Source organism: Cephus cinctus, unplaced genomic scaffold (genome assembly GCF_000341935.2).
Source record: "Cephus cinctus unplaced genomic scaffold, Ccin1 Ccin1_scaffold0240, whole genome shotgun sequence".
Classification (NCBI taxonomy): Eukaryota; Metazoa; Arthropoda; class Insecta; order Hymenoptera; family Cephidae; genus Cephus; species Cephus cinctus.
The window spans coordinates 1,252,965-1,265,852 of NW_014332956.1; the positions used below are offsets into that span (position 1 = coordinate 1,252,965).

The following is a 12,888-nucleotide window of genomic DNA, read 5'->3' on the forward strand; positions in this document are numbered from 1 at the left end:
TATAACATCTATATAATTCGTATTACAATTATTCATATATAAATCGTCGTATCACCTATGTATTCTCACTGAACTCGTGTACTACTATAATCTTTAAGTCTGTTCTATCTTGCAGCAGTCCAAACTCTTTAGAGTGCCTGTCGCTAAAAGCGAACGAACTTTTATCTGCTTCAGCGGAAGTTGCCGTTTCGGTGCAGCTGTCTCACCCCCTGTCAGGGTGTTCCTGGTAGTGGCTGTTTGGGCGCCAAGTGCACTCGTGTTACTCGGCTGTTATATGTACGTCTACTTGGTTGCACGTGCGCATGCACGTGCCATTTACACGGTCGAGCTATCGTTTCGACATCAAACGCAGACACTGACGCTTCCGCGTTACGGGCAGACATTGGCAGTCACCGTGGGAGCATTTCTCATACTCTGGCTTCCGTTCCAAGTGAGTATCGTCTCCATTATGTAGAAGCTGCCCGAAGGAGCCTCGTAAGACCTGCCGTAGTTTCTTAAATTGGCTATAGAACTAGTTGCTAACCCTTAGACAACCCTTCGTCTGACAGAAAATAGCAGTTTTTGCGACACTCGACGAAAAGTGGGAACTTAGGGTAATCGAATCGTAGAATATTCAGATTCACCTGTAAGATATATATAGAGTATGTATGTATGTAGGTATAATATATGGGCAGATACTATAAGTTTTTTCGACGTGGCTGATATATTTTATGAAAGTAGGGTCTACAAAAGTTTTCAGCAGATAACAATATGGCGCCGAGTTCCCGGGCAACGCATAACGTCTTATAAGACATCTTAAGGATGACTTTCGGACATATGTGTTGTCTGGGTTTTTGCACTGCCGAATAGATGTAATTTTTTGTATGAACATTTTTTTTGCCTTTTTTTTTAAACTTCTTTCAAGAATACCTCGTGCTCGTACTACGTAAGCAGACCGAAATCCCGAGATAGTCGTGCAACGGTCGAGAGAGTAATATTGCATATTGCCACGATTCCTATTCCCCAAGGATGTCCATAACGACGATAATTTTCATTGTTTACGATGACAGACGCAATTTATTTACGACAATGGCGTATAAGGGAGGAACTTGATAGAAGATAACAGAGGGCATTGATCCTTATTATAGAAAATATAAAAATGATACATTCTCATGGTATCGTATAAAAGTAAAGTAAACTTGAATAATTTATCGATAACAAAAATCTTTTTAATCCCAGAATCAACGGGGATGAAGATCCTGTAGACGTAAGGAAGAAATCTTCAAGTCAGTTATTGCACTTTCTCCACTTATTCTCATCTTGCCAATGAGAAAGTTTAAGCGTTACTGATAATCACGGCGCAAAATCTCCGCTCTTGAAAAACTTTTAATAAGGTCTAATGTAGCTTAGTGTGGAGAGATACCGCGTGATATATTGCGAGGAGACTCATTTGGCCGATAGCCAGGGTGGTTTGCGAATATATATATGTAACATACAAATATATAAGGTGCAGCACATATACAGATTTATAAATTTAATATTATATATGTATTTGATAGTAAGATTCAGTCAATCTATTATATTAATATTTCATTATAGGCTCAAGAAACTTCACTGAATCGTAAATATAAATAAGTCTATGACACGCGTGAATCCAGGAAATAACGTAAGATGGGTGCTGGCACAGTCTGTGATATATGTAAATTTATGATATTAAAGGTAAAGGTGTATGATAGGGCATTCAATGATAGTTAAATTGTTCTATCAACTATTATAAAAAAATAACAATACACATAAGCAAAACACATTTCTTTATACTTGTCGAATTTAAAGCTACCTTGTCTGGTTGCGTCGTACGAGATAGAAAAAAAAGTGCAATAATGTCCATTCAAATATTCCGTGGTAAAAGCACTCTCCTTTCTTGATTCGTCTGTCAGGTATTGTCTGAAGGGAGCAAATTACTGAAGCGCAAGGGCAAAAAAGTGTAACGGCGTAGAAGTTTAATACGGTGAGACGCAATTTATTGGCACTCCATGTGAATTCAACCACAAATCCATTTTACATAAACGTTTCTAACCGGCGGCGTCACAGCCATGTTGTTTTGCCACAAACGTTTGATGATATCTAAAACCTCTAAATAAACCTAATGCTATGTACAATTATATGTATTCAAAGTAGAGTCAAAGTATATCACATGTAACGTTACTACTTGGTGCGATATGTAGAAATATGGAATCAATCGAAGAAAGAATTTTATTCGACATATGTATAAAGAAAATCAATATCAAAATGTCTTTCAATTTTTCTTAAGACCTTCATGGTCCACGTTATAATTCTGAATGAATCCTGAAGTTTGAGATTCGAAGTTGTTTTTAGTGTAATATCCTGTTTTTAGACGAGGGTACCCTAGCAATTCACATAATAAATAACCCGGCAAGAAGTTTATTCACATGTAAAAAATTCTCCCTAGAGAATTATTCGATCGCGTGTGTGACTTTTTCACCCTTATCCGCGAAGTTTCCGCTGGGCTACGTGCATTTCAAATGGTACGTGACTTCAGACGGTAGTTATTTTTTCTATGGATCCGGTTGAACTTTTAAATTATGAATACTTTATGAAGGAATTTCCAAGAAGAGTGTAGGAACCATTTTAGGATTGTATTTGCTATTCGGTTCTATTATTTGCCCACAGTATGCGATGGGCTAACCTGGAATTGATTCCTATACAGAAGCTCCATATAAGTAAAATATTTTTTAATTTGAACCTGTAACCCGATTGGAACAAAAAGCTTTCTAGTGTATCAGTATAAAAAGGTTATATTTTAATTTTCTAAGGATGCATATATGTATTTGTATAATTGATATAACGATAACATATCATGAGACGTGTTTTTCTCTGCTTCTAGACGTGTATGTTGCTGGACATCTTCTGCGGTACGAATATCCTCTCGGAGTGGGCCGTTGTCTGGCTTGGTCTTCCGATTCTCGCCCACAGCGGAGCAAATCCTTGGATTTATGCTTTTCATCATGGCGAGATGCGAGTCGCTGCTGGTAAAATTGCAGAAGATCTTGTTGCTCTGTTTGGCGTTACGCCTAGCCGCTACGGGTGTTCGCTTACACGAAGAGAATCGAATACAAATTTGGAACTGGCCGAGGTTAACAACAGCAACGATGGCCGAAGACACCCGGCTGAAGATTGTTTCGCTGCCAAGCAAAACACTTTGTATGCTAGTCGAAGATGTTTGGAGATGCCTAGCAAACACGCTGACATATCTCCAGAGAGAGACACGGCCCAGCAGTCGTGCTCCGACGGTACACAAGGCGATATAGTGGAGGAAGACATTCACGACCTGACCAAGATGTTAGATCCTAAGTACATAATCGATCGAAATCACGTAATCGATTCCAATCATAACATAGACAAAATTAAAAATCTTAAATATTTGCTGGACCCGACGTTCAACAAAATTCGCCATCTGCGACGGCTCAATCACAAGCGATTGACAAGTAAAAATTTCCCAAAGTTCAGTGACCCCAAATTTATATCCTATCAAAACTTGAAGAGCGACGGAACGTTAAACAGAAAGCTTCTTCAGCTCAATACAATGTCCGATCCGGTACTTAACGCTGACAGTCCATCGGTGGACACAAAAGATTTGACTGAAGTTCTTTGCCACCACCCTGTGCTCTGTCAAAGAAGAAACTCTAATCTGGCGTCCATGTCTGATCCTAACATTAAAGCAGCCACTGGCCACGCCTCCGAGATCAATCTCAGGGTATTTTCCGGAAGTAGGAATACCTCTGGCGATCACAGATATTCTGTACAAAATTTAGATCACAACAGACACGATCATAGTCTTGCCAGACATGCGATGCAATGTCGTCAGCTGGAAAACCAAAGAAAGTTGAACGGTCACGTACGGCCTCGCGTTAAATTAAACAGTACATCGGATTACGTGAGTCCCGCGTTAGATCTGAGACTTCACAACACGAGCGTCGCATCTCTGCCAACACCCGAAAGTGTTAGATCAACTCCAAGATCCAGTCCGATGCAAAGAACGTCACCGTCGTCAAAGTACATGACTATCACACCAAACAAGCTAGCTAATTTTTGTTATTCAGAGCCAGTGCACAATGTGCGATATTTGGAACCAAGAGTAGATCCAATTTCACGATTACCTCGAGCCAAACAGAATCCTTTTATGTTGAAGCATTCCGAGTCCATAAACACTATAGAACCCATGACGCGCGTTAGGTTTCTAGAACCATCCAGAGTACCGGATTCATTAACGGTACCAACAATCCACTCGGAACCGCCAAGTCCGATGGATCCTCTACCACTGGACTCTCTTCAGGAAGAAGATACTTCGAATGGCTTCCAATCGATAAATCCTTGTACGGATCTAATGATAGAGCCATTAAGACCGCAACCTATCAACCGAAACCTAAAGAGCCCAATAAGACACTCTGATCCCATAATACCATCAGTTCTGCTAAACATTGAGGATTGTAGTGACAGTCGGGTATCGAGTAACGATAAGCTGTACAATGGTTGGTCCAATGATTTTCTATCCAACAGTTCTCCAGTAGATCCAGAAGAGTTGTCGAAGGCCTTGCTTAAAAATTCCGAGAGGACAAAGCTCCAGGAACCAATATTCTCGGAACACGATTCCACGAGGTACAGTTCACGAAGGCCCTCGGACTCAAAATGGTCGGAGTCTTCGAGGAGTCAAGAGGTTCTATCAACCGTAACGGAACACCATAGATTCCCGTCCTCTTATTCAGTCAATAACTTCCAGAATTGCACCAGCGGCAGTGACTTGAACGACGTCACGTGCCTTGATCCATTCATGTGTCCTGACGCCCTTAGCTCGTCGCTACGGGATTCCTTCTTCAGTGCTCCGTCGGTACCTGATTCCGATATATTCACGTCCTTTGACGAGGGTGACGAACACGTCTTCTCACAGGAGCTCGAGGTCCTCGTTTCACCGGCAGTACACTCCTCCATGTCGAGCACAAACTTAAAGAGGACACAGGTCTCCGTTAGAGAACTTCAGAGCAAGTCAACAGAGTCTGTTTTCCGAAAACAGGGCACGCCTGTGGAGTCCTTCTCTATCGTAAGACTAGAGCCGTCTGTTCATAGAAGTAGACCTCTCGTGAGACCCGGCAAGGATTATATACTGAAGGATCCATCCAGAAGAAACTTAAGATTGGCGCCATTGGCAACCCCGACTCCAACCGAAATCTCTACACCTACTTTTGATGTCGTCCCAGACATGGCCAACGATACAGCAATGGGTGTCAGAGTATAAACAACGCGATAGTTTCTAATGAATTGCAAATAATTATGTGCCATATATTTAAATATAAAGTCATTTAATTCATTGAAAATTCGCTCGTGTTCCGAGTGCTTCGGAAGCAACGTTAACGCTAGCGATTGAAGAACTTGTTTTCGTAATCTATCGAATTAAATATCGTTAGATTCATATCGATCAATCGATAAACGTATATCCATACCTATTTTCACGTAATTACTAGTAGAACTGTATGAATATACTTGTATCGATCTGTGAACGATCTTGCAACGAACACCCGCGAGTTTTACGTCACGTAATTACGCTTCATTTTAATCTCATAGAGATTATTAAAAAAGAGAGACTTGAAGAAAATTCAGTGTTCGATCGTAGTTGATTATATATTCGACGATCGATGGACATTTTTGTAGAAGTCACGGATATACTCGATTAATTCGAATATTATACGAACTTATGCATATAATTCAACCCATTGAACTTTATCCTACGGAAATGCATGGGCTTGCCAGAGGCTACTTTAAATTGCATTATATACGATCGGAAATATTATGTATTACATATAAATATATACATATATATATATATATATATATATGTATATATTTATATGTAATACATAATATTTCCGATCGTATATAATGCAATTTAAAGTAGCCTCTGGCAAGCCCATGCATTTCCGTAGGATAAAGTTCAATGGGTTGAATTATCCAGATCGTGTTATGATCCTTAAAGTAAGGATTATCTATATAAAGCCTAAACGATTCAGAAAGATAACAAAGTCGTGGATAGATCTGTCATTTAAGATTCTTATAAAAATAACAAGAGATACCAGCAAAGTAAATTGCAATTATTATCCAAGTTTTTTCCACGTTGGTTCTTAATCTTCGCATGAAGAAGTTTAACGAGATACCAGCTTCAGAATATGAAAAACGCTTATCCACCATTAAACATACCTTGGATGTTAACTGGATGCTGGAGATGTAAAAAAAAAATTTTTTTAAAACACGACGAGACTACTGTTCGTAAACTGATTAAAGAAACTTGAACAAAGCTAGACGTTTGTCAACCGAATACACTGAAAGAGAAAAAGAGAGAAGATGGCGCTCTTGAAAATTCTTAACAACCGAGTACGTCGACTTACCTACTTCCAATATTATTTAAAAGACACTTTATCATAAGTATGCATTAAGTATTCTTAGGTACTACTCGATTCGACAATAAAAACAAGAGCTATTGAAGAGGCGAAATCAGGCATGTGAATGGTTCAAAAAAGATTGTTCCTCTTCGCAACAACGAACCTGCATGGGTACTCGTGTAATGCTGAGCTGAGTAGTCCTAATCGCGAGGGTTAATTCATTAAAATGTATAACGATTTGTGCGTCTGATGCTTTGATTAAGAAAGGATCCAGAATACAATCAGAATGAGGAGACATGATTTAGCAATGTTTGATAAACAGTATCATCGGTTTCTGCCAGCCAGGATACAATTTACAGGGTGTCTAGTTAATTAATGAAATCACTGACGAAATGGATATCAATTATGCACACTGTAAAGGGAAAGGAATAGCCCCATTAATTCGACTAAGTAGAGTTAGCAAGGTGTGAATGTAAAAAAAATGTTTTCTCGAACAAATCCTTTCTATATACTTTATAACATTATAAAACTATCCAAGATTCATTGTTCACGAGACAGTTCCTATTGTATAATGTATAAACTATTTATGTTATTTTTATTTAATTAATCAGAGTTCTCTCAGTGTAGAGAAAATAATGAGTTCGACGTCAGAAGCCATCAGCACCTTTTGCGTGTAAGCTATAGCTGTTAGCGCAACGTAGCGAATTCGAGTCAATTTCCGAAGTAACGTGTAAATAGCCGAGATGATAATTTGTCAAAGTGTCATGACAATGATCATCATCACGAGCGTTTAAAGTTGGACTGTGATAGAACGACGTGTCCTTAACGGAACTATATTATTCAAAGGATGCTAAGCCTCTACCATCAAATAAACCGTATACATATATTTGTAGCCGTAGCGCTTAAAATAAGCTTAGCAAGTAAGCTTAGGATTATCGATTTCTTAAACGCTTAAATGGAAGAACATGATACTTATATTATAACGAAGATATTTATTCAGAAAGACATGTTGAAGTAATTTCTATAGAGATGCGTTAGATATTGCATAAACATTATTTGTCGACCATACATAATTTTGAGATAACTCGGCACTCGTGACAAGACAGTGCGTAACGTGTATGTCGTGTCTATTCGTTATACAGAACGATCCGTTAATTATAATGCTTTAGTGCAACCGTGTCAAGTGATGTCGAAAGAAATTCCGTCTCCAAGGAAATCTGTAGTTTCCAGCGACTACTTGTAGGACTTGTAATATAGTAGCAGCTACTACATACCTGCTGACGAGTCTACCTGCCTCTGGCAAAAGAAAATTGCCTTTTTGTTTCCCTGGAGACAAATAGTGAAACAGAAGACTTTACTGCTGAATTTATAAATGTCCCAGTATTGACACGATGACTTTTTCTTTGAGAATGGCTGTGGCAGACGGAAGTGTCAGCCTTAAAGATTAATGTAACAGAGAGAAGGCAAGGACCAATCCTTTAAGTTCAAATGTCGATAACTGGAACAGACAATGTAGTGTCTTAGAACGAGGTGGAAATGGGATTAGAAATTTGAATGATCGTGAGTAATGACTCATTAGTAATGAGTTTACGTTTTTGTAACACCCGGTGAATAATTGCGTAATGGAATTAGTCAGATTATGGTACGTGTATTGCCGACTACGGTATATTAGGAGAACGGTAAAATTATGTCTTTTGTATGTTCAAAATCGAAGACTGGGATGATAATTTATGAAAGCTGCTTCGAGATACCTCTTTTTTCAAATAATTATTCCCTTCATAGTTACGTGCTATTAATCACTTTAATGCCAATGAAAGGAGAAGCTACTTTTTATAAATGTTGTTAATCACCAACAATTATATATGTGATTATAGTTTTATCCACTGTAGCATTTTTAGCTGTTACCTGTATACTTGTGTACCTAAACGGTGTCTCGAAATTTTGTATATTTTGATTACCTGTATTTGAGGCGAGCAAATTACTGATCATTTATCAAATGATGTGCTTTACATTTTTTGTAACTGACGCCACATTGATTTATGCTGTGTCATCGGTTTGTATCTGATCGAACATTTATATTTTTGTTAGATTTATAAGGAATCAAACGTAATTCGCACCAGTGTCACTCCTAAGGAGCTGGGTAAAAACTTTAAGTAAGTTAAGTGGTAAAATAGAAATGATCGATTCGATTACGAGGCACCGTCTGATTATAAATTTTTGTAAATACGTATTTCAGTATTGATTGACGAACCAGCAACTAATATATTTTTATGAAAAACCTATTTTATTTTTAAGTAGCAAACCAAATGATAGGTAAACTAGCCACGTGTACCTTCGCTGAATATTGATTCTGTGACGTCGTCTACTCTGAAATGAATTGCCTGGAATTAATTTATCTCAAACAATAAGAAGCAATTTTATTTTTATTCAAAATCAATGTACTATTTTTGGTCTTCGCATATATTATGCGATAACTCTATATGAAATCTCTTACCTTATCGCTTTTCCAACTAAGCTCCAACACGAGATCCTATTTATTATTCCTCAAATCCAAAATTCCATTTCTAATTATTCTCTGCCATACTAGCTGTAAAATCAAAATTAAAAGCAAGTCAGGAAAAGAGCTTCGATTCGTCATGTTATTAAGAGTGACGAAATTCTAGAAAAGGGTATTATCGTATTTTGTCAATTTTTTATTTTACGCGACTAAAATATTTGTACATGACATCGCGTATGTTATATGAATTATGTTAAATTAACAGATCGTACGAAGAGATCAGTATATTTATGTGAATTTCGCTAAATAGTATTAGCACCTGTAACTGGTTCGAGTGATTCAAAGTTTTGCATTACGTGATAGTATGTATATTGTATATATGTATAATTAACCTTCCATTATATCTCTTCGTACAATATATCTCCCCCAATCAATGAGCGTAGACGTATAATTATGTGAGGGTACTGTAGTTAAAAACATAATTATGTTTTTGTATATACCAAAAAAATATATAGCGGTTCAATCGATTGAAAGATACACTATACACTATGTTTATTTAATCTCCTAATTTCCACAAAAAAGAATCCTGTTCATAATATTGCGATCTGTCAGCAAACTTTTTGAACCATTTGAAGCAATTAAATTATTCAGACTGCATAGGCCTATATATCAATAACGTGCTTGTTTCACCGATTTATTGGAGCACGTTAATATAAAGAATTCAGAATTCGATGCTTTCAAACTACGTAAACTTATCCCTCTAAGAAAAATCTGAAGTTCAAACGATAAGGATAAAATGTTTTTATACGAGCATAGTTCGACTGCGTGATCACTGTCATTTTGGGAGACTACTATTTTATGGATTAGAACGTGAAAAAGTACCCTGAATTTGACACATTAATAACGTACTCTAAATATCGTATAAACTTCGTAAATTGCACTTCTAATTGTACATATTTGGCAATGTCACAACAAGTCAAGTAAATCTTGCCGTGTTTCTGTATAAATGACTTTTTCTACAAAAAAAGAAATATTTTTTCATAATGAAAGATATTATTTGTAACACGACACTTATTGTCGAATATTCAACAAGTTAATTTTTATGGAAATTCAATTAGCCCTCTTTTTTATGTTAACTCTTTTGGTCGTCGCAAAGCAGTTGGGTTGAGTTATCGAATTCCAGCGGAAAAAGCGGAAACTGCAGTGTTGTTCTATACCGACCGTGGCTACAACTACACAAACTCATCGATGATCCAATTGTTGATCAAAGCAGATTCTGCATTGGAAGTTTTCGTATCTAAGGGTTACAATATTATGACAAATGATGTGATACAAAAAAAAAAGAGATTTAGACATTAAAACTTTAATAAAAATAATTGGCGTGGTATACATATATATCAATTTTTAAAATTTTTCTTATACCTCAATATCATTTTGAAGTCGTTGTTTGAATGATTTTCATTGTGTAAGCAGCACTAAAATATAAAATATATTACTACATATACAGTTTGATGTAATTTAATTCATGATTACGCAAAATCAATTTTTTCAAAGCTGTGTTTTTGCATAGTAAGTGTATACTCGTCATGCGCAAAGATCGGGTTGCAGCATTGGCAACCAATGGCAACATAACCTCCTAATTAGGAGGAAAGCACTGCGGCGTGTCAAAACACGTACATCTTGCATTCATGCAAATACACGCGCGATTCGAACTGTGACGACCCAACGTCTAACATATGTGAAAAATGACCGCTGAGGAAGTAAAAGTGCAAAGTTTGTCGCTTAATGGTGCTACCAATGAGGAAGACGTCGTAACACCTTGGAGCGTGGAGAGTAAAAATGATACTGGAGTAGATTATGAGAAACTTATCCGTAAGTTGATCAAGTATATGAATATTTAGGATGGATATTGATACACTAGAAGATATTTATTCAATATTAATTTTATCTTCTTTTCTTTCAGAGAGATTTGGAAGCTCTAAGATCGATGACGAACTTCTGTTACGTTTTGAAAAAATCACTAGTAAAAAGCCCCACCAGTTCTTGCGTAGAGGAATATTTTTCTCTCATCGGGACATGCATACAGTATTAAATTTATATGAGCAGGGAAAACCGTTCTACCTTTATACAGGTAGAGGTCCCAGTTCAGAATCTATGCATATGGGTCATCTTGTTCCATTTCTGTTTTGCAAATGGTTACAAGATGTCTTTAATGTACCTTTGGTAATTCAATTGACTGATGATGAAAAAGCAATCTGGAAGAATCTGAAACTTGAAGATGCGATAAAGATGTCTTATAATAATGCCAAGGACATAATAGCATGCGGATTTAATTTGGATAAAACTTTCATATTCTCTGATTTGGAACATATTGGAAACAATCCAGCTTTTTATCAAAATATGATTAGAATACAGAGATCCGTAACCTTTAATCAAGTGAAAGGTATTTTTGGATTTGGAGACAGTGATCCTGTGGGAAAAATCAGTTTTCCACCAACACAAGCAGCTCCAGCATTTTCCAGCAGCTTCCCATTTATTTTTAAAAATGCAAAGGTTCAATGTCTAATTCCGTGTGCAATAGATCAAGATCCATATTTCAGAATGTCTAGAGATGTTGCCCCAAAACTTGGATTTCCCAAGCCTGCGCTGTTACACTCTAGCTTCTTTCCTGCACTGCAGGGATCAAAGACTAAAATGTCTGCAAGTGATAGTAATACAGCAATATTCCTAACTGATACTGCCAAGCAAATAAAAAATAAAGTAAATAAACATGCATTCTCTGGTGGCCAAGCTACTGTTGAAGAACACAGACAGTTAGGTGGCAATTGTGACATTGATATATCTTATCAATGGCTTAGGTTCTTCTTAGAAGATGATGAAAAACTAGAACAAATCAGAAAAGTAAGTAACATCATTAAATTCACAAGACAAAAAAAATCAAAACCCATTCAACCACAATATTAATGATAAAAATAATCTTTCATTATCAGGGATACTCTAGTGGAGAGATACTAACTGGAGAGCTCAAAAAACATTTAATCGACATTCTCCAACCTATGGTATTAGCTCATCAAGAACGAAGAAGCAAAATTACTGATGACATAGTGAAGCAATTTATGGTACCAAGAGATCTCGGCTTCCGAACGAATAAGTAATAGATTTGGTCAATGCTTCGCCGCACGAGTTTTGTACAGCCTGTTTCATAAAAAAGTACTATTTTAAAAATAGTAATTTATTGACTTTTCTTTATTGTATTTCTGCCGAAATAAATATGCCTTAGCTATCAACATATTAAAGAGTATTATGTGATGACAAAGGATCCTGCGAACTCATTCAGTATTCGCGGAACCTATTATAGTGCACACGTCCTATATGAATGTGAGGATGACGAAACACTATGAAGGACGATTGAGGCATGGAAGAGAGTTTGTATTTGAATGAAAAGTGGATGAATATGATTGAGAGCTGGATTATGCGCATGCGTTAGAAATTACATTTTAGAATGGAATGCATCTACGTTTTCATTCAAGAGCATAAAGATGCGCGCGCCGTTACTGAGTGAATCTCGTAATCCGCACTTTTAAAATAGTTCATAATTCGATTTCATGTCTACTTAAACGGAACGCGGATTACATAATCTATTAGTCATAGAGTTAATAAGATAAGATGCAATGTATCACTTGCGCTTGGACTAATAACCCATGAACAAAGATTAGATTTCTAAGCATCAATCGTGATGTTTTCGTGACAATATGACCACTAGGTATAGAAGCGAGGTAGAAATTTCAAAATGCCCAAGAAATGATGCAAAATTTATTATAAATGCGATACTTTATATACATATTCTTTGAAAGTTTATAAAATAAAAAGGGATAGGGCATCATTTAATAAAACGGATACAATAAAAGTGAGATTTCATTAAATTTATTATTCGCATATACGTTTTTAATCACCTGACGTAGA

General features: G+C 36.7%; 2 protein-coding genes across 3 annotated transcripts in view; both read left to right on the forward strand.

Moving 5' to 3' along the window:
- Positions 1–5,976, forward strand: part of LOC107265878 — a 46,623-nt gene extending 40,647 nt beyond the window's left edge. For both annotated transcript variants that reach the window (XM_015735759.2, XM_025083143.1), the window contains exons 5-6: positions 175–430; positions 2,885–5,976. In XM_015735759.2, coding sequence (XP_015591245.1) covers positions 175–430; positions 2,885–5,290 — 2,662 coding nt within the window. In that variant the 3' untranslated portion in view covers positions 5,291–5,976. The remainder of the gene's footprint in view (positions 1–174; positions 431–2,884) is intronic.
- A 4,475-nt stretch (positions 5,977–10,451) lies between these two features.
- Positions 10,452–12,216, forward strand: LOC107265833 (tryptophan--tRNA ligase, cytoplasmic). Its single transcript, XM_015735690.2, has 3 exons — positions 10,452–10,797; positions 10,889–11,826; positions 11,916–12,216. The coding sequence occupies exons 1-3, from the start codon at positions 10,671–10,673 to the stop codon at positions 12,078–12,080; spliced, it is 1,230 nt and encodes a 409-aa protein (XP_015591176.1). The 5' UTR covers positions 10,452–10,670; the 3' UTR covers positions 12,081–12,216.
- The last annotated feature ends 672 nt before the right edge of the window (positions 12,217–12,888 follow it).

Coding starts and splice junctions, on each gene's coding strand:
- LOC107265833 (XM_015735690.2), top strand. CDS start 10,671: ATGACCGCTGAGGAAGTAAAAGTGCAAAGTTTGTCGCTTAATGGTGCT. Junction 10,798..10,888: donor AGATTATGAGAAACTTATCC/GTAAGTTGATCA, acceptor CTTTTCTTTCAG/AGAGATTTGGAAGCTCTAAG. Junction 11,827..11,915: donor AACTAGAACAAATCAGAAAA/GTAAGTAACATC, acceptor TTTCATTATCAG/GGATACTCTAGTGGAGAGAT.